The sequence below is a fragment of the Myotis davidii genome, unplaced genomic scaffold, assembly GCF_000327345.1.
Source record: "Myotis davidii unplaced genomic scaffold, ASM32734v1 scaffold242, whole genome shotgun sequence".
NCBI lineage: Eukaryota > Metazoa > Chordata > Mammalia > Chiroptera > Vespertilionidae > Myotis > Myotis davidii.
The window spans coordinates 3,117,707-3,140,267 of NW_006295821.1; the positions used below are offsets into that span (position 1 = coordinate 3,117,707).

Genomic DNA, 22,561 nt, shown 5'->3' on the forward strand with positions numbered 1-22,561 from the left:
AATTTTTCAGACAGTAAGAGTGATTCCTTGAAGGTTTTAAAGAAAGAAACACATTTTCCAAAGCTGGCTAGGGAATTAAGAGATCTGGGAGTTGCTTTCTTAGGTTGACGTGCTTTAAGAAAAATACTACTAAGAACTATTTTAAGGGTAAGTAAACTCAGAGGTCCAATGCTTGTTTGGATTATGAAAATATCCCACAGTTCACATCAGAGCGCTTTGTGTGAAACCCAGGTGTCTTTTGCTCATATTAAGTTATAATTCTCAAAACATTATGAGAAGGAGAAGGATCATACTGAACGCTTCATCACCCACATTCTAAAGATGTACTAACTCCTTATCAGGCTAAAAGAAAAGAGCTTAGACATGGAAAAGTTTGTGGGTTGTTCACCCAACTTCCATTTATTAAAAGAAACTCTAAAATATCATAAACTTTAGAGCTTGTCCTTAAGACCTTTGGTCCGTTAGTGCATATGATAAATTACGTACTTAACTTTGAACTTACCCGTCCTGCGTAGTGCATAATAGTGAATGCTGTGCCTTGATCTTTGAGGGCAACATTCCCATTCCCATCCTTCATGGGGGAATATACTGCATTTGTATTTGAGGATTCAAGGAGACTTTGTAGTTTTTTGGGAAGATTTGTTTCCATTGACCAAATCATTTGACTTTCTTCATCCAATAAAGAGAGAAATCCAGATGGCTTCTGAAAGTTAAGAAGAATTTTTTTCTTCTGTTACTCCATTTAGTATTTTTGTTATTCATGAATGATCCTTTATATTTTCATCATTTCATATAAAGCACTCAGAAAGTAATTGTCTTTACTTTTAACACACATCTATTTTTGCTCACTGTTAGAATCAAAACTCTGATGTAATGTAGGCCCTCAGTAGTATTTATTAATTAGAGCAATGAATAAAAAAAAATTAAAGAGCATATTTTAATAACACTAAAACACTGGCGTTATTAAAAAGTATAATCTCATCTCAAAAAGAAAATTAAATTTCCAACTACAGGAAAGTTGCAATTCTTCTTGACCTATAACCATGTCAAATACTTCATACTTATGGTGACAAGTTACTTATCAAAAACCAAGACCTACAGTGATGTTGGCCATGAAAATTATGACAAAATCTCATTCAGTGGGAAGTATAAGTGACTCTATCATATTCCAATATTTAGACTTAGGAGAAAAGAAAGCTTGAAGCTTATAAGTTATAAAATTGAAATTAAATGTCTGATAGTTTATTGTGCCAAGTAAGGAAAATAAAGTCATATAGTAGGCAACAATATAAAATTAATCTTATATGAAGAAAAATACTGCTTAAAGAACTTCCCCACTTCTGATACTGCAATCTCCCACACATAGAACACCATTCTGTCCACATGGTTTACCCATCAACTGAGTAACTTTTACTCAGTTCTGTGCTGCTTATCTTTTCTTTCCTAGGAAAAATTTTCTGTTGCTATGTTTTAAAATAAGGTACTTTATATTACTTCTTTTTTTTTTCAATCCTCACCCAAAGGGTGAGGATATTTTTTCCATTGCTTTTTAGCAAGATTGGAAGGGGAGAGAGAGAAACATTGATTGGTTGCCTCCCACAGGCCACAAACCCACCGGCCTGGGGGTGGGGATCGAACCTGCAAGGAAGATATGTGCTCTTGAGCAGGAATCAAACCTGCAACCCTCCTGTGTGCAGGCCAACATCCTAACCATTGAGCTATGTGGGCCAGGGCTATTATTTCTTTACGTTATTCTATCTTCTGTCTTAATTCCTCACATCAAATCAATGAAGTATAATTGCCATTAAAAAAAGAATCCTTCTCAGAAAGTGAGGAGGTCTATATTGACCCTCATAGCAATTTCAGTTTTATTTTGACTTGAGGTGACTAAACCATGCGACCACTGACCTTACCCGATGTCATTTATTTGGACAACAGAAAGCCATTTTTTGTGTCATGAATATTTGAGTTGTTTTATGCCTTTCGGAGTCTCCTGCTCATGCTAAAGAAATCCCAAAGATGGTATACAGTTAGTTGTCTGAGGGCTGCAAAAGTTGAGATCATTCAGGTGCCACCCTTAGGGAACAAAGGTTGAAAGTGGCAGATACAGGAAGGCCCTCCACCTGGTGGAGGCACACACGCCAGGAGTGGCCTTCTGGAGACATCTGGCAACTAGAGGGCCATCTCTAGAAGGCGCAGCCAATGGCCTTCCGGGAAGGAAAAGGAAGAAGAACTAATGAGGTGGAAATGCACTATGAAGGAACTGGAAATGCCTGCAGAAAGGAAGTTCACCACCTTAGCAAATTACCGAGAACATCTGGAGAGACAGTTCTTATCAACACAAAAACGCTTTTCAATAAGGAAATTTGGAGAAAAAAGTCCATTACAAGGAGTGTTATCCTAGCAGGCAGTTCTGCATGATACATCACAAGAATCTCAGTGTGGCAGGGACCCCATAAAGAGTCTCCATGAATAGCACAGAGGTGAAAAAAATGTTAAAAATATATAGGTATACAGATGGGTGAGGAGAGGCCTTAAAAAACACTCATTGTAAGAAGTTTGTTTAGGATATTTGTTAGGATATAGTCTGGATATTTAAAAACAATTTTAAAAAGTCTTTATTTCTATTTATAGCAACCTCTTTGCTGATGAGTAAGTAAAGCAGTGATATTAGCTCTAGCTGGTTTGGCTCAGTGGACAGAGCATCAGCCTGTGGACCAAAAGGTCCCAAGTTTAATTCTCTTCAAGGGCATGTACCTCGGTTGCATTTTCCTCCCCTACCCAGGCCCTGGTGGGGGCTCGTGCAGGAGGCAACCAATTGATGTGTTTCTCTCACATCCAAGTTTCTTTCTGTCTTTCCCTCTCTCTTCTACTCCTAAAAGTCAATGAAAAAAATACCCTTGGGTGAGGATTAACAGAAAACAACAAACAAAGAAACACCAACAAAGAAAGTGTTAAAAATAAAGTGTGATATTACACTTTCAGAAGCTGTTCCTTCATCTATTAACTTGAAGTCCCCTCTCTATCTGCTGTTAAACACACACACAAACACTCACAAGTGCATACAGACACGCACTGAGGGATAAACGGGCTGCTTAAAGATTGTGTGAAAGTGTGTCCTTATTTCAGGGGCAGTGACAGACCTCCTTTGGAGGTGAGAATTTTTGTTCCTTTGATAAAGCCTTTAATGGATGGGTAAGCAAATCAAAGGCAAGGCCCCAATTAGTTTAAGGGAAGTGATTAATTCTGAAGGAGCTAATTTACTCTGCTCCAAAAGCAAGATGATATTTTATATTTTGCAAAGATGATGTGGTTGGCTACCAACAAGATATACTTTTAAAGCATTATAATTTGTATGGTCTCCACAAACTTTTTCAAGTTCCCATGTGCTGCATTTTCCGAACATTTGCTAGAATGCCATGAAAAAACAGCGATGATCAAACTTACTGACTTGGAAAACTTGCTGCATTAGGAAAATGCATAAAAGAAGAACACAGAACATGGAGAAGTCAGTCACAAAGAGGAATTAATGACCTTTCAATTCCTTCAGAAGTGAAGGCTTAAGAGAGAATGAATTGTTCCTCTGTATGTGACAGGTTATCATATGCATTTTCACCATAATAACAAAAAGCAGCAACCCTATGTGCGACAAACTGTACTAGACAGTTGGAGAATTTGGCAAGAACCTGAATTGACCCTCCCCTCAGGGACATAAGACAAATATATGCTCATTGAAATATAAATACAGCCTATGCAAAACTTGAAATATTTGTGAGTAGTGGAAGATTGAAGGTTGTGAGAAAGGAAACAATAAGCTTCTTTTGTATTGTAGGGCATATGCTTGCCTGGCATACAGACCTGTGTATTTCACCCTATACTTAGCATGTTTTTTCACTACATTTGTATGGGTGTCAAAGAAAAGCAGCAGCCAGAAATGTCCACTCTCATTTCCAACTCATACTGATAAGGGCCCTACTATTGAAATGATCTTTCCAAAGATGAAGCCTTAGGGATGACAGCCAAAGAGATAGAAAAAACATCATTCATCTGACCACTGTATAGCAGTTAATGATAGAGCAGCAAATGACAGTGAGGGTGGGGGTACTGAAGCTCTTCATATACAGTTAACTATATATTGCTGTCAGTTGAAGATATTTTTAAAATCTCAAATAAGTTATGTACTTATGTATGTCATGATGAGGGGGGGCTTTCTGGAGAACTAAGGTTTCTAATGTTTAAAATAGATTGACAAGTTGGTGGCAGAACAAGAGTATTTTACCATATTAAAAACACATAAAAGAATTTATAAGTAAGAGTAGAAAATTAAGTACTATTCTCTTCAGTAGCTGAATGTTATCAATTTTAAACAATGTTCATGTGTTTTAGAGATATTATGGGTAAGTCTATATAATCCTATATTAGTAGATAGGGGTTGCTACTTATATGACAGACTTTTGTTTATATAATAGAAATATTGATGCAAAGATTCTTGCATTGCAAGGCAGAAACAAAGATAATTATAAACACTTGCCGATATTCTGAGAGGTATGCATATGTATTTTTCTGCCAGCTTTTTCATAGTTAAATTTAGAAACTTTAAAGATAAATAAAAAAGATTCTGAATTTATGTTATGATCTTATTAGTCTTGCATGTTATTTTAACTAGTAAAATATAAATTTTGCTCATTGAGCATTTGCCAAAAGGAGAGTTTAGTAATATAATAAATGTGAATATTTTTTATAACAGAATGATTTAATATATCTTGTTCTTTCAATGAATTAGTAAACCTTCAAATACCCCTTCAGAAAAAGGTAACATGCTCCTCAGTTGACTTTGAAAGATTATAAATACATAGAGCCTCACATAGAAAGATATCTCAAAAATAAGGTCTCTTAAAGAAAATTGTCTCCAGCATATCTAAATGCATGTACTAGTATTCTGTAAAGTCACTAATTATATTACATGAATACCTGGAAAAAAAAATCCAAAACTCCAGTCTGGTTACCAGGAGAATAAGCTGTTTCCATGGTAATTCCCTCTTGTACACACTCTGTTTGCTCGTGTAGAAAAAGCACTTCATTGATATAGTGGTGTATCTTCTCATTGGTCATGTTGACACAAAGCTATTATGGGAAAAAGAAAACAATTCACAAGATAATATGGCCAGGCAGATCAACTCTTTCCACAACACAGATTCAGATTGGTGAAATATTGACTCAAGAACATTCAACACCAATTAGTCTATTAAGATAAAGCATTGCAGTATTGTTGAAAAGCCAAAATAAGGAGTTCCGCTGGATACATTGTCTGATTATTTTAATTTAAATTATGTTAAAAACAACAAGCATAATTATAGCATTAACTTAAAAATTTGTAGTCTAAAATATATTTGAGGATTTAAAAAATATTTCCAATAAATATTTGGTCTCTAGTCAACAAGTGATAAAAGCTGGATTGACTGTGACATCCCAGGGAGAGGAGAAGCATTTCTTGCCTCCTCATTTCTGTTGCAAGAGAAAATGGGTTTCTTTCAGAAAGAATAACCGGCTTAAGCATTCTATTGTAGAAACTATGTCCTTTATCTGAAAAATTTTTGACATTTTCCCAAATGTTTGTTTTCTTCATTCCTATCAGGAAACAAAGATGTTATTTTTAACCTTAGTTTTAATTTCTTAATCTTAAAAATTATCTTAACATAGTTTAAAAAAGAAAAGAAACCAAATCAGAATAAAGTCATACTTCCCTCTAGGCTACTCTCCTACTTTTCTACTTTCTTTTTATAACAACAACTCAAAAGAGTGTCTCCTTATCTCAAATTCCTCTCCTTCCCAATACTGAAAACAGTGTAATAATTTTTTTCCTCCCTGGTACCACGAAAATTGCTTTTGTGGAAGCCACTAGTGATGGGTGCAATTCTAAATCCAATGTTCAATCCTCAGTGTTCACTTTCCTTGACATGTCCGCCATATGTGACAATGATTCCTCCGCTTCCGTGGATCACCATCTCACCCGTCTTCCAGAACATCATTCTCGGCCCCCTACCTCACTAGCCACTCCTATGTGCTTCTTCCAGGACATCACCCTTACCCCCTACCTCACTAGCCACTCTTATGTCCTTCTTTGACTCCATCCTGGTGGTCCAGGGCTCAGTGTTCGAGCCTTGTTTCTTCCCTATCTACACCCATTTCTTTAATGAACTCACTCAGTCTCACAGACCATCATGTTCCCCCACCTGCAACCTTACCATTGTTACACTAGGTATAATCTAAAAGCCACTTAGAAATATTTAGAATTCCGTAACTCCCTGAAAATAACTAAAGGTCAATAATTTATATAAATCAAAATAACAGAGAAAGGTAATAAAAAAGAAGCACGAGTTCGGCCAGTGTTACTCAGAGCATCAACCTATGAACCAGGAGGTCACGGTTCAATTCCTGGTCAGGGCACATGTCTGGGTTGCAGGCTCACTCCCCAGTAGGGGGTGTGCAGGAAGGAGCCATTAAATGATTCTTTCTCATCTTTGATGTTTCTGTCTCTCTCTTCCTCTCTGAAATCAATAAAAATATATATATTTTTAAAAGCACGAGGAAACTTTGTGGGGTGATATGTTCATTATCTTGGTGGTGTTCGTGTTTTCAGAGGTTTGTATATATGTCAGCACTTATCAAACTGTATACTTTAAATATGTGCATTTATTATGTTAATTATACCTCAATAAAACTGTTTTAAAAATAGTAGTTTAAGGCCTCTATCCAGAAACTTTACTAAGATAAAATGCATATTCTTAGAAATTAACCCTCACTATTCTAATTCCCCAGATCTAGGGTAGGACCCAGAAATCTGCATTTGCAACAAGCCCTTCATGTAATTCTAATTCAGGTTGTCCTTAAACCAACCTTTGTGGAACACTGATCTTTCAGAAGAAGGGTTTCTGGAACAAAGGTGTGACTAGAATGTTGTTTCTGGGGAAAACAGTAACTTTTCTACTAGGGGTGTTACAGCTTTCTATTTTATGCCTCTAGCACTCATACTCAATTACCATAAAATATATTTAGTATAGTATTAATAGTTTAAAGGCAAATATAAGTCATAGTTTCCCCCATCTTATCCTATATAATACAGGGGTAATATGCAAATTAACCTTCAGGCCCTCACAAGATGGCAGCCTAGGAGGCGGAGCTTTTGACACTGACTGGCATAGAAACAGACCAATCAGAACCTAATCTAGGTGAGCTGTGAAGGCAGAACCTAAGGTGGGGGCTGAGGAGGGAGGGCAGTTAGGGGTGACCGGTTTGACATGGGAGGGCAGTTGGGGGCGACCAGGCCTGCAGGGGAAGGCAGTTGGGGGCAACCAGGACGGCAGGGGAGGGCAGTTGGGTGCGATCAGGCCTGCAGGGGAGGGCAAGTTGGGGCAACCAGGCCGGCAGGGGAGGGCAGCAGCGGGCAAGATCAGGTCAGCAGGGGAGAGCAGTTGGGGGCAAGATCAAACCAGCAGGGGAGGGCAGTTATGGGCGATCAGGCAGGTAGAGGCAGCTAGGGGCGATCAGGCCAGCAGTGGAGAGCAGTTAGGGGTGAGATCAGACCAGCAGGGGAGGGCAGTTGGGGTGAGATCAGACCGGCAGTGGAGAGCAGTTAGGGGCGATCAGGCTGGCAGGGGAGAGCAGTTAGGGGCAAGATCAGGCAGGCAGGCAGAAGCATTTAGGGGTGATCAGGCAGACAGAGAGGTTAGGGGCAATCAGGCAGGCAGGCAGAGGCAGTTAGGGGCAACCAGGCAGGCAGGCAGTTAGGAGCCAGCGGTCCCAGATTGTGAGAGGGATCACCCTGCTAATCTCATCACCCTGCTAATCTCATCAGGATTGCTAAAGCTCAAAATGATTGTAGGCCCTTGGTGTCCAAAGCTATCACAGAGTCGGGGGCAGAATGGGACAGGGCAACTGAAACACCACACAGGGAGGGAGACCCTTTCCACCTGGCCTGGGTTCCACCATTCATCCCTGCCAACAGGGAGGCCATGCCCACCATTTTGGGGCTCTGGGATCAATGGAAGAGCAGAGGGAGACCCTTCCCACACGGCAGGACTCTTGATGGGCCCCACTGCTGCCCACCAGGAGGCCCTGTCCACCCTGCCCACCCTGCCAGGGCTTTTTGATCAATGCTGTATAGAGGGAGGCCCTACCAACCTGGCCAGGGCTCTGCGATGGGCCCACCCAGCCTTGGCAGCTTGCCTCGGCTCTTGCAGCCACGGCTTTGTCCGGAAGGATATTCAGGGGGTAGTCTGGAATATGTCCGGTCTAATTAGCATATTACCCTTTTAATATAGAAACTAGAGGCCCGGTGCACAAGGTTCACAGTCCGGGAGCCCTCGGGGGATGTCCAACTGCCATCACAGGGAATGGGCCTGAGCTGGCAGTTGGACATCCTTAGCACTGCTGCAGAGGCAGGAGAGGCTCCTACCACCACCAATGCACTCCCAGCCTTGAGCCCAGCTTCTGGGCTTCTGGCTGAGAGGCACTCCCCCCATGAGAGCACACTGACCACCAGGGGAAGCTCCTGCATTGAGCATCTGCTTCCTGGTGGTCAGTGCATGTCATAGCGACCAGTCCTTCCACCGTTTGGTCGATTTGCATATTAACCTTTATTATATAGGATAATAGATAGAGAATAATCAATAAAGTAGAAATACACTAAATAAAAATTTAAATACTTTATTAAAAATAAGACTTATCTATACAGCATATCTTGATATCCAAAAAGTAACATATAATTCTTAGCTCCAGGTCAGAAATGATGACCCAGGACTATTGCCCTTACTTCCAATACTTTTTTTGCACTTCTGTTTCACACTGAAAAAATGTTTTCTGTGATTTGATGATAAATAAATGTTTATAGTTTGAATTAGCTTCCCTATTGCTTTCAATTACAAAATAAAATCTAAGTGAAAAGTAGAATATGAACCACACCACATTGGTTCTGTCTTAGAAGTTATTGTAAAACCTAAAAAATAAAATAAAGTAAAATAAAATAAAATTGAGAGAATTTTCTTAAACTTAGAATCACTCTGCATCATTTTCTTCTTCCTAGCCCTCCATCTATGATATCTGGAATTACTTGAATTTTCTTATTTCTAACTGACATGGCCAGTAGTTATAGAACTTTTCCTCCTTGCCTCTTGACAATTAGATTTCATGAGTTATACACAAACCTGGAAGTTTTATATATTTAAAACTAAATATTTCTTAAACTTGCACTTTTAATGGTTAATTCTCTGAATATAAAAAATGCTAGAACTACAGTCACTTCAGGTGAGAACATAGCATATAGAAAACTTAACTTGAAATGCTTGGTTGTCGAGGCAAAAACAAGTGAATATGAATACAGACCAACAAATTCTGTATAGTATGGCTAGCAAAGGGAGGGATGGAATACAGAAACATATGTACTTCCTTATAACTCCTACAGTCTAGCACATTCGTCCTCTTGTATTTTTTCATCAAAACTAAGTGGCTAGGAATGATTCTGGAAAGACAAATCATTTTTCATAAAACTGTGTAGCATCTGTCCACAGTAGTATCCCCACTGTGAAAGAAAAACATTTAATTGTCACTCTCATTTTAATAATAATCAAAAACAGAAAGTTCTGAAAATTATTGTGAGAGCAAAAAAAAAAGAGAAAATTTTAAAATTTAGTTAACTTTGCTTAAAAAATATTTTGAGGTTTTCCACTAATCTAGTAATATGTTCAACCCTCTAATGCTAAAGTAATTTTTTACTAAAAATTAATAAAGATTGTTAAATGTGGGGTGAAATACTTACAGAAAATGAATTACTCCATTATGGAATAGAACCATTAAAAATGTTCTCTTTGATTATAAGATATACACCACTGTAATTATTTTAACTTTTGATTTTAAAAAGTACATTAAATCATTTAAGATAACACAAATAGATCTTCTATCTCCGGGGCTTGATTTAAAAGTAGTTATGGAAGGTATACCTAAATATAATATATTTTAGGAAATAGATTGCTCCGGAAGTAAATGCTGAAGTCATGAAATATAAGGCGATGTATGTTACTATATGAAACAATAAAAAGTAATAAAGGATTCCAAAATAAGAACATTAGTGGAGGATTCTCTATTGTACAAGAAGTGTCCAAATTATATGACACTTATCTTTCTCCTCATTTTGAGATTCTCTAATTGAAAATGCTTAGATAGATGTGAATGCCTCAAATGTTTAATAGACTTCTCTTATCATTTTGCATTCAGAATAGACTGTAGCTCTGTAGCTACAAAAAAAATATATTTTTGATTTTATCCTGAATAAATCCTCTTGCTCTTTTTTATTGAATTTATTGAGATGACTTTTGTTAATAAAATTATATAGGTTTCATGTGTACAATTTTATAATACATAATTTTTATACCGTATTTTTTGTTCAACACCCCAAATAAAGTTTCCTTTCATCATCACCTATCCCCCCTTTATCCTCTTCTACCTCCCTCACTCCCATCTTTCCCACTGGTAATCACCATACTGTTGTTTGTGTCTTTGCGGTTTCCTGTTGTTTGTTTTTTGCTTAATCCCTTCACCTTTTTCACCCAGCCTCTCAACCACTCTCCTCTCTGAAAGCTGTCAGTGTGTTCTCTGTATGTCTGAGTCTGTTCTATTTTGTTTGTTAGCTTATTTTGTTCATTAGATTCCACATGTGAGTGAAATTATATGATAGTTGTCTTTCTCTGACTGGCTTTTTTTCACTTAACATAATACACTCCAGGTTAATCTTCACTGTAATAAAAAGTATGATTTCCTTCTTTTAATGGTCAAGTAATATTCCATTGTGTAAACACACCACAGTATTTTATCCACTCATCTACTGATGAACACCTGGGCTGCTTCCAAATCTTGGTTACTGTAAATAACGCCGCAATGAACATAGGGTGCATACATTTGTTTCAACTAGTATTTCCTGTTTCTTCAGATATATTCCCAGAAGTGGAAATATTGGGTCATAAGGCAGTTTCATTTTTAATTTTTTGAGGTAACTCTATACTACTTTCCACAGAGATTAATATCCAAAATTTATAAAGATCTTATAAAAGCAAACATCAAAAATTAAACACAAAAAATCAATTAAAAAGTGGGCAAAGGACCTAAATAGACACTTCTCCAAAGAGGACATACAGATGGCCAAGAGTCGTATGAAAAAATGCTCAACATCACTAATCATCAGAAAAATGCAAGTTAAATTAGCCAGTCAGAGAGAAACAAGTACAATATGATTTCACTCCTATGTGGAATTTAATGAACAAACTGAACTACTAAGCAAAATAGAGAGAGACTCATAGACAGTGGGCAAACAGCTCTGGTTGTATGTGTGATGGAGTGTTGAGGGGTGGTAGAGGGAATGAGTAAAAAAGAAAAAAAAAAGGAAGAACTCATGGACCTGGTCAATAGTGTGGTGATTTCAGGGATGATAGTGGGTGGAGGTGGAAGAGAGGATAAATGGTGATTGAAAGAATAAAAAATAAAAGCCACAATACACCTCACACCTGTCAGAATGGCTATCATCAATAAATCAACAAACATATGACAGGTACTTCACTAGCAAAAAAATACAAATGGCCATTACACACAAAATACTAAGCTCACTAGTAATCAAGAAACTACAACACCAAGTACACCTCCACGGCAGTGATAAGAACTACATTTATTCTTATTGAAATTACTGTCAACTTGGGGTGGTGAACACACAATACAATACCCAGATGATTTTCTTAATTGTATACTTGAAACCTGTATAATTTTACTAACCAATGTCACCCCAATAAATTCAATCAAATTTTTTAAAAGGACATGTATAAATAAATAAATCAACAAACAACAAGTGTTGGCACGGATGTGGAGAAAAGGGAACCCTCGTGCACTATGGGTGGGAATCCCCTTGCTCTTGACCTTCTAACAGCTGACATCTCTGTATGTACGCCTAGAGTAGTGTTTTGACTAACTTGAGCATTTTTATAATAAAAAGAAGGCATTTAATTATTTTTACTTCCTAATATTTTATTAAACTGAATTGTGGCTTTACTGAATTGCTCTGCTTTTTAATAAAAATGATGATACCAAGTATGAAATATGAACAAAGCCAGGCAAAATTAGGAAGAACTGGAAGAAGTCAAAACTCCACTCTTCTCTTTTTTCCTTTCTTCGTTCCCCACCCCACCCCCACAAGGAAGGTATAAAGCAATCTGCCCACTTTTTCTGCCCATGGAAAAGGGCTTTGGACTGTGCTTTTGAATAGAGCCATTCGAGTTGTTACTCTCCTGGTCAAAATGATTCTTAAAACATACAGCTTTCTCTACTGAGTTTCTAATAATTTTGAAGCTGCAGCATCGGGTGTTACTTTGTGTTATAGGATGATCCTTACAATATATCTGAGCCGTTTATTGTATTTCACGTTCTTTTTACTCTGGAAGAGGGGGGAAAACGTAATTTATTAAAATTCCCCAGGGAAAATGCCAGCTAGCTGTGTAAAACTGAGTGGCCTGTGGAGTGATTTTTGACGCATAGCTTTAATTACAGCGGTGCTTTCCAGAAGGGAACATGTATTTGTGTTTCTAACAGAGGAGAGCGATGCTGGGTGGTAAAGGGAATCACTGGGAACACATGCAGTTCAGAATAGAATGTTTTCAAACTCACTGTGAAGTAATGTGTAGATTAATACATATTTTTACCCAAACAGTTTGCCTTTTCCTATTCTAAACTGTTGAAAGCACTCACTGTTTGAACCAAAGTTAAAATATAAAAGAAGTACTATAACAAGAACTTTAAAACTGCCAGGAAGTATAGTTAGGGGACCAATACAAACAGAGCATCCTATGTCAGATACCGAGTTGAAAACTGTAAGAATGTATCCCACCAACCAAATGGTAGCCAAAATCACAGCAAGAACCTCTTTATTCTTGATTTATCTTCACTGAACTGTGTTGTATATATGTATGTGGGTGTATGTTAAACAGAACCATAGAAAGATTTTTATAGGAAAATTAGTTTGTGTATTAGAAGCATAAATATGCATCAATAATTGAGAATATCATGGACTTCAATGCAAAAACAATCATTATTTTTACTTTTCAACTCTATTCACCAGAATTGTGTTTGGGTTCCCTTAGATTTCCCTTAGATTTTATTTACCATATTAATAAGTAATCTTATTACAGTGGACTTGAATGTGGGTGAAAGGTGAGGATTCATAGATGAGAATGAACAGTTATTAAGTACTGCTTAATTAGCATGCACTTTGTACATAAAGTGCTGTTGCTAACGGTTTAATAAAAATTACGCACCCTTTGAAAACACGTTTTAGTAACAGAACATTATTGCTTATCCAGATGGCCTATCATTTGTATTAATGACAAACTTAATTTCTTGAGTAAATTTTTACCAACTGTTCTCCCTTTATTACTCAGTGAAATATATCGGAAGCAAAAATATAATGGAGCATGACATATACATCATGGAATTAAAGTGGGAGATTAATTAAAGCTGACTCTAGTTAAAGGCAGAGCCCCAGGCGTTGGACAGTGATTTGCAATCTTAGTGCACACTGGAATTAACTGGTGGCTTTTAAAAAAAGGCCGATGTCCCCACCTGACCCCAAACCAATTAAATCAGAGTGGGGTCCAGGCATTGATATATGTTAAAAGCTTTCCAGGTAATTTTAATATGTAGACATGGCTAAACATAATGAGGTAGATGATGGAACAGAGCATACACAATCCATTAACTGATCTGCTCATTAATTACTATACATATATACATATATATATGTGAGTATATATGTATAGTAATTGTGCATATATATCTACATATATATGTACATGAGAGAGGAGGAGGATATTAGTTTTCAGATATTCAGTATTTTTCAAATATATTCATCAAAACACTAATCGTGTAAGATGTGAATTACTAATGTCTAGAAAATAATAAAATAGAAGCCTACTGGAGAAATACTGGGCTAAGCTAATGAGCTTACTGTGCCGAGTGTACTGTGAGTCTCCAACACACTTTTTAGAATTCCTGGTGGTTTATGGGACTGTTTTATGTTTTTCCCTCAAGTGAAGGACAGTATTTCTTCTGATCAGTTTCATTTGTAAGATTCTATAGTTTATTTTGCCTTCTTTGAATTTCCTATGATTGTAGAGCCTTTCTATTCTTTCTCCATCCTTGTTTGGGGAAAGTCATTTATATTTATTTAAAATAGTATGTTATGGAGAATATTAAACAGTGGAGAGGATAATGTAATGGACTTCCTTCTATCATCAATCATCTTTAACAATCATCAACAATTACCAACTCAATGCTAATTTTGCTTTATCCATTTCCCTAATACCCACAAAACTAGTCTCATTTGAAGTAATTCTCAGACATTGTGTCATTTAACTGGAAAATGTTTTGGAATGATTCTGTAAGATATAAGAACTTAAAAATACATCCATATTTCCTTTATCACACACTATTTCTATCAACATTAACTTCTTAATTTCTCAAATATCTAGATTTCACATTATATCCATAACTCATATTTTTTTTTATATTTAAACAAATCAGGATCTACATAATGTACAAAGAATTAACTGACTTGTGTACCTCTTATATCTCTTTCAATCTATAGGTCACTCCTCTGCTTTTACATTTTTACTCTCATATTTTATATGTTGAAGAAATTACACCATTTGTCCTGCAGTTTCCCACATTCTGGATTTTGCAGCGTGCACTCCCTAGTTTTAACGTGTTATGCTGTCCTCTGTTCCTGTTAATTGGTAGTTAGCTCACAAAACTTCATTATATTCAGAATTTCTCCTTTTTTCCTCCCTCCCTTCCTTCCTCCTTTCCTCCCTTCCTCCTTCCTTCCTTCCTTCCTTCCTTCCTTCCTTCCTCCCTTTTCTTGCCTTTTTGGCAAGAACACTTGACATACAACTTGTGTTTGTTGTCACTCTTTTGGTAATGTTAGTAATGATTGATACTCATTGCTTAGCTTCATTACTTAGTAGGAGCTGCAAAATTGAATTGCTCTGATTCTGTCATCCGTTCTTCATTTATTTGTAGTGGGACTGCATCAAGTTATATTTATAAATTAATCTAGAGAGAATCAGCATCTTTATAACATTAACCCTTTCACTCTAAAAATGCAGTATATCTTTCCATTTGTTTAAGTGTAATTATGTGACTTTTCCAGAGCATTTTAGAGATTCCCTCACTTTGGGCTATTTACTCATTTTTAACAATGTTTTCTTCCATCTGTCTTCTGAAAAGGTGTTTTAAAAATATATAAAAGTCATTGGTTTTACCTGCATATTTTACAACTTTAACAAGTTCTCTCATTGTTTTTATTCATTCATTTTCTTAATATATAATCATCTCTGGAAGTAGAAATATTTTTTACCATACCTTTCTACTTTTTGCCTTGAATTGCTTTCTCTTTTCTAACAACACTGGCATTGCAATGTGTAAGAAGGTACCCTTTTTTTTTTATCATCTTTGTACTCATCAAGCATTATAAACTGGAATTCACTGCGTAATGCTGAAGAGTCAACTGGAGAGGCTTTCCTTTGAATGGCTTAGGAGATATCCTTACAGTGCTAGAGATCAACTTCACATAATAAAAGAGAGTTTATAAAGTTTATATTACCTAACAGAAAGTAAGCTGATAATAATGTAATTACTTTATCAAGGTAATACATGCAGAGCTTCTCCCTAGGTACTTAGGTACTTCAGGACTCAATTTTTAGCATGCCCTTCTCCACTGAATCATCAGAGTAATGCTGATAGATATGGTGTTTGTTACTCTAAATATGGTGTTTATTATAATATATGAAATAGCTCAAAGTAAAAGTTATTTATTAAGAGTCAAAGAAAAATGGGATTAACACTTCCTATGAGCTGAAACAAATTATTATCTAAAGGATCACAACCATCCATCTAATCTTTTAGAGCAGTGGTTCCCAACATGGGGCACACACCCTAGGGGGCAATTTGACTTTTAAGGGGGCAATTCAAGATGAGTTATTAACAGTGAATATTTTTCATTCCTTATGGTTCTAGGGGCCTCATATATAGTATGTAAATACATATTGTGACATATTTATGGATTTTAGTTCTCTATCATATGTTTTGAAACTTTATTTGCTATTTTGTGATATTACTTCATATTATTATTTTTTAACAATTTCTTAGTGATTTCTTCCTCAGTACTTCAACTGTCCTTTTGTTCTTTTATTTTTCTCTTTCATAGATGCCATGTTCTTTGAAAGCTTGTTTAGACCAACTTAATGGCCTTTTAGGCTTCCTCCACATGAATAGGAGTTCCCTTTTTGAATAATAATTATATGTCACAGGGGGGAATTCAGGATTTTAGAGATGTTTAGGTGGGGTGTGGCCAAAAAAGGTTGGGAACCATTCTTTTAGAGCTACTTGAGGATACCAAGGTTGGAGAAGCTCATGGTTTAATATGCCTATTATATCTCCTCCAATTTGTCCCTTTTCTAAACATCTGTTAAGTTTCTTATAGAGGAACAATTGTCAAGAACTACATACATTTATTCTCCAGCAAGGAGAACAACTAGGAAATACACTGTGAAGATATTATTCATGAGATTATATGTAAAATTTCAATTTAGAACACAGTTGTTAAACTTCTAGTACATACAAAATGCTGCATCAAATACAACTTCAACCCTGTAGAAGTTAACATTCCAATGAACACCTCAGAGATGGGTCAAAAGCTTAAAACTGAATAAAACTAAACACTTATAAAGGCAATAATATTTGTCTGGGTTTGAGTCTGAATATAATATCGGTTTATTAAGCATTTATTTGAAAGTTCACAATCTATTAGCAACTCAAGAAACTAGAATGTATCATTCAAATCAATGGCCTTTAAAAAGATCCCAGGCAAATTTAGGAATTTACTAAGTCCACTGTAAATGACTTGGGATTCATCACTAAGAAAATGACTTTATACTTCTAAATGGCTTCTAGTTACTATTGTGTACAATAGCAAAGCACACCTGCTAAGAAAAAGGTATCTACATTTTTAAAATATTAATTTGTCTAAGAATTGGTCTTGCAATTTTATCCATAAATGTCTACAACTACCTTTTGCTTTTTAATAGAGATTCATTCTTAGGATTTGGAAAAAAATGTCATTCCTTGTTATATAAAAATCTCAGGCTGTGAATCTATTCTAAAACATATTATTCAAATATTTACCAGAATGAAAGAATAATACGGGATATACATAATTATAGTGAAATAAAATGTTTTAATAAGAAAATAACATACATGTTTTGTAAATATCAGTAACCAGCACAGTCTTGATAGATGACTGTTGGGGTGTGAAGCAGGGTGCTGAGAGCATGGCTCCTAGTAGAGGCCTTGACATCATTTCACCTGTGACTTCTACATGTTAGCACGTGATGGAGAATCCAGAGTCTCATCACAGACATGAAAGTGTGTAAGTTGTCTAAGATTTAAATGTGAGGAATCCATATGGCTGCCAGTTACCATTCAAACACTTCATTGAGATGTACATCACATATTGGCATTAACTGATCATGCTTTCAACTGCTCTCTTCCTTATTTTCATCACCGTTTTTCTTATTAAAAGCAACAAATAAGCACAACCATGAAGTCCTCTTTTTTCTATGAATCCATGGATACAAAAGTATGAAAAGAGAAAAATATCTATGGTCTTCAGCTTATTTCATTCTAGGTTTTTTGGAATGTTTTCTAAAAAACATGATTCATGATGACTCACCCTGGATTAAGTAAGTAAGTATGATTTAGGATGTACTCACAGGATGCTGTATCATCTTTTTAAGGAAAAGAAATATAGCTGAATTTTAAGTTTTTCCGGTGTTCCCATTTACAACAGTAAGGGTTGCTATCCACCATTTCTTGAACAGGTACCATGAGCCAGAAAACATCAGGATCTCTATAACAGTAATCCTGTTTAATCTCACAATTGTGTAAATCTAGAAGAATTCTAATTTTACAGAATACAAAATCCAAGCTTATTATAGACCCTTCATCTTGGCCCAGAAACTTTGCTAATAGAAGTCACAGAACTAGGTTTCAAACTCATTCTATTTAATTCCTTGTCCAGTGTCCTTTACCACCCCATCATCTAGTTTAAAGGACAGCTGCACAAGTGATACAATTATTAGCAGTTCTCCCTAAACACTGGGGAGTTGTAATTCTTCGTGTGCAGCTTGGTTTTCTACCTTTCCACTTGTATCTTTTTTCAGGTTTATTTTTCTTACTCTGCCTGGTAAGGCAAATTCTATTTCTACTCTCTTCTTTAACACTTAATTTTTAGATATATTTAACTTGATCAAACTATTTATCCAGTATTATTAAGATACATAAACAAATTAGTACCTTTCAAGGTGCCCTAAATTGTAAATGGATTAAAAATAATCAATGCCTCTTTAATCTATTTCCATGAGTTTGACATAGTCATATGTATGCATGTCACGTAAAGATGAACCTACAAATAACAGCATTTAGCATAAGAGAGTATTTCCATTCTGATTTTTTGGCCAAGCTTTCTGAAGATCTTTGCCCTGATTTCAAATACAGATGCCCTCCGTCTGTCTCTCTGACCTACTTGAAACAGCATAAGCACAACTCAGCGCTTCATCAAGCATTGTCTTTCAAAACAAGTGCCTCTGTTTCAAAAATACGATTATGCCAGTTCCTTACAAGATCACATAAAAAACGATAAACTGTCAACAAAGCAGAGACATTAATTTTAAAACAGAATGGCAAAGTACTTCTTTTAATTATGTATTTGAAAGCAATTATGCAAATAGTCTCTAATGAATTAAAAACAGCTAACTGATTAGAGGGGGAAAACATTATAAAGTTTATCAAATTTCAAAAACAAACACTTACTTGTTCAAATTCATTCTTTTGAAATTCTTCAAAACCAAAGATGTCCAATATTCCGATATGCAAAGTCTGCATGCTGAAATGAGCAATGAAAAAGTGAGTAGGCATACTTCAAGCTCTTACAGGACCCCCTGCCCCTTGCTACTTCAGAACAGAGAAATCTGGCCACTTAGCATAACCCTGCTAATTTCAAGTACCAGCATGCAAATAATTACCGAAGAGTTCGATGAAAAACTCTGAAAATTAGAGGGGAAAGTGCTATTTTAATGCCTTGATTCAAACAGAGAACACTAAAAGAAATTGATTTCTAAGTTTAAAATATAAAAATACATGGGGTGGCTTAATATTTGCTTTTCTGAAACAGTCCTGTGTCTTTTCTAGATTTCCTTTCTCTAAAGGTATTTGTGCCCACCTGCTAAATGGCTCTCATCTGCTAATACTTTATCTTGTTAGGTTACACAAGCAGGAATCAAGCAATTTCTTCATCACACATAGGTACAATATGAGGTAAATGATAAGCCACATGCTTATTCTTTGATAGATTAAATTCAGCCTCTTCAAAATTCATATTATGATCTTCCTAAAGGAATTCTTACGAATAAAGAAGAAAGAACATGCAACTTGGTTGTAAAATTGAAAGAAATCAATCAAGTACCTTGTGGTACTTTTTCCTTGCCAATGTAAACTACACTGGAATTTGCAACAGTCTTGGACGGTTTAAATCACAGATGTTGGAACCCTCGTAGAGAGTGAGGAAAGAAGAAAGAAAACCTAGTTGGTGACAGCAGCCCTGACAACCTGGCTTCTGTGAGCAGTGTGGTGGCAGCACGAAGGAATGTGCATGAGGATTATCCTTGCAAAGAAAGCCCTCAATGATGGATGATGATTCTGGAATGCTGGTGGCCAGGAGGGCACACCCCTCACCCCTTCCACATCGCTGGTCCAGAGCATTGGGACCCCTGTTCTCCACCTTTTCTGCCAGTGAGTGTGGTATCTCGTCATCATTATGGTGCCTATCATTCAATACCACCACCCTTGCTCATGCAGACTTTGGTGGTTTTCTCTCCACTTGATTTGTCCAAACTACAGGAGCACATTGGCAATGGACTCATTTGTATCTGGATTTTGTTTTCACAATCAGAACATAATCATAATCCTTTCTGAAAGTGGTTCTCAACCTTCCTAATGCCGCGACCCTTTAATACAGTTCCTCATGTTGTGGTGACCCCCAACCATAAAATTATTTTCGTTGCTACTTCATAACTGTAATTTTGCTACTGTTATGAATCATAATGTAAATATCTGATATGCAGGATGTATTTTCATTGTTCGCAACCCACAGGTTGAGAACCGCTGCTTAGGGTCTGTCAGTTAGAGTATTGATTATGTGATATCCTGCCTCTAAGATGATTTGTTGTCAATGGTACAAATATGAGCTACAGATGCAGAAGGGAAAGCATTTTAAAAGTCCTTAATATGGACTTCACATGACAAAGAATATACAGCAGTGGGGGAAGGAAGAGTCATCCATTGGATGCCTGTAGGTAATGCATTTAGTTTTTTAGAAGAAACTAAACCTCACCCTGTGTGCCCAAATAAATTGTACATGGTTAGAGAGTTAAATGTTAGAACAAGAAACTATAAATGTAAAAACAACAACAACAATAAAGAAATATGATTTTGTTTTGCTTTCAATTCTGGGAAAAACCAAAGGAAAATGTTTAAAAGTATGATTATACAAACACAAAAAAATTTTTTGCAGTATAAATAGTATAAAATGAAATTCTGTTAGAGGTATTATTTTAAAATGCATTGTGTCATTCATTCTCATAGACATTTTTCTCAATCTATTGACACATGTGTGCAGTCAGATATAATCTCCATTCATGCTTCTTTCCGGCCTACCCTCTTTAGAATGTACATGGAGCGAGGCTGGGAGTGATGTCCACTCAGTGGTAACAATGATGCGGAGGTTTGGGCTGAGGTGTTGCTTTGTTTTGGGGTGTGTGTGTGTGTGTGTGTGCACGCGCGTGTGTGTGCGTGTGCGTGTATGTGTTGTGTATTTCCCATGTTATGAGCTGCACTGTTTCTCTTGCAGGAGCTTAGTAATGAAGCTTGTCAGGCGTGGGTGTTGTTTTGTTTTGGGTAGGAATCCTGGTTCAAACACTTTTTAGTTAGATAACTTTGGTAAGTTACTTAAATTTTCTGAGCTGCAGTTTTATCATCTATAAAACTAAGATAACCAGTAATATGTGTCTAGCTAGATTGCTGTTACAATTAGAGGAGATGCAAATAAAGTTCTAAGATAATAGCTAGCATACATGATACCTCCAATAACTGGAAATTGTTTTTTGAAAATCAGTTGTTTAAACTTGCTATAAAAATGAAGAGAGTGGCTAATAGAAGGATTATAAATGGCTAACAAGCATATAAAAAAACATCAATCTCATTAAAATTGCAAAGTAAATAATATTTTAAAACTTAGGATGATAAAGTCTCATACACTTTTGTTAGGAATTTAAATTGGTAAAGCCTTCTTAAAAAAACAATTAAGTTATGTGGTAAAAATTTTGAAATGTTCATTTCATTTGAACCAATACTTTCATATATAGGAACCTATACTAACACAAATACCAGAATTGTAATTAAATACTATGAACAAGAATGTTCATTGTTATCTTAATTACAGCAGCAAAAACAAAAAAGGAATAATAAATATCCTATACTAAAGACACAATTAATTAGATGGCATGCATCCTATGATGAATTAATTTAGTAAAACTCTCAAGTTAATAGAAAGCAACAAATACGCTCTGTATAAAGAATAACCCAATTATATCTCCAGAAAATCTAGAAAAAACATACAATTAGGCTGAGAAGAAGAAATAGAGATGGTTTTATTTATTACTTTTTACCATTCTGAACTGTCTAAGGTTTCTATAGTGAAACAATATTATTTTTATAAGCAGTAAATATTCAATTGATGTTTATAAGGACACTGTAAGTGCATGGTAAATGTTCTTGAACAATAAGCTAAAAACTAGCCACTGGAACAAAATTTATACCTTTTGTATATTTACAGTAACTTATAGTATAATTTCAACCATGTTAAAAAAGTAAATTATTAACACAGGAAAAGTTAACAGTAAATGTCTTAAACAGTACACCTAGAGCTGATATCTCAAAATTTTAAATGTTCTATATCGGGTATTATAATACTCTTTATCATTAACTTTACTTAAAAATCTATATGATTAAATGCATGTTGGGTATTCTGTGAACTGGTGGAGGAAAGGCCAACGATGCCCTTAAGGACAGAGAAGAGTGTAGCACGAAAGGTGTCTGCTTGCCCAGTGATGGCAGGTGCAACAGGGACCCTGAGATCAGAAGAGAAAGAAGCAGGGGTGCGCCCTAATGCTGGTCCTAGTATGATGCTTCCAGCCAACTTCTGTCACGATTTCATGTGTGACTTCCCTGGCTGGTTCCCAGCTGTCCTTGGCAGCAGTGGCCCTGGAGTTACAGCACGTAATGTTGATAGGAGTTAGAGGAAAGGGCAAGGGCTACTGGCGACACAATGTCACTACATACGCCCTTCTCCTTCTCCTAG

General features: G+C 36.1%; 1 protein-coding gene across 1 annotated transcript in view; it reads right to left on the reverse strand.

The window, feature by feature from the left end:
• The window catches only part of MYO16 (myosin XVI), a 439,204-nt gene that overhangs the window by 191,383 nt on the left and 225,260 nt on the right, over nt 1–22,561 (reverse strand). The window contains exons 21-23 of the mRNA XM_006770695.2: nt 18,958–19,030; nt 4,972–5,124; nt 503–703 (exon numbers count right to left, since the gene is read on the reverse strand). Of these exons, the coding sequence (XP_006770758.1) occupies nt 503–703; nt 4,972–5,124; nt 18,958–19,030 (427 nt within the window). The remainder of the gene's footprint in view (nt 1–502; nt 704–4,971; nt 5,125–18,957; nt 19,031–22,561) is intronic.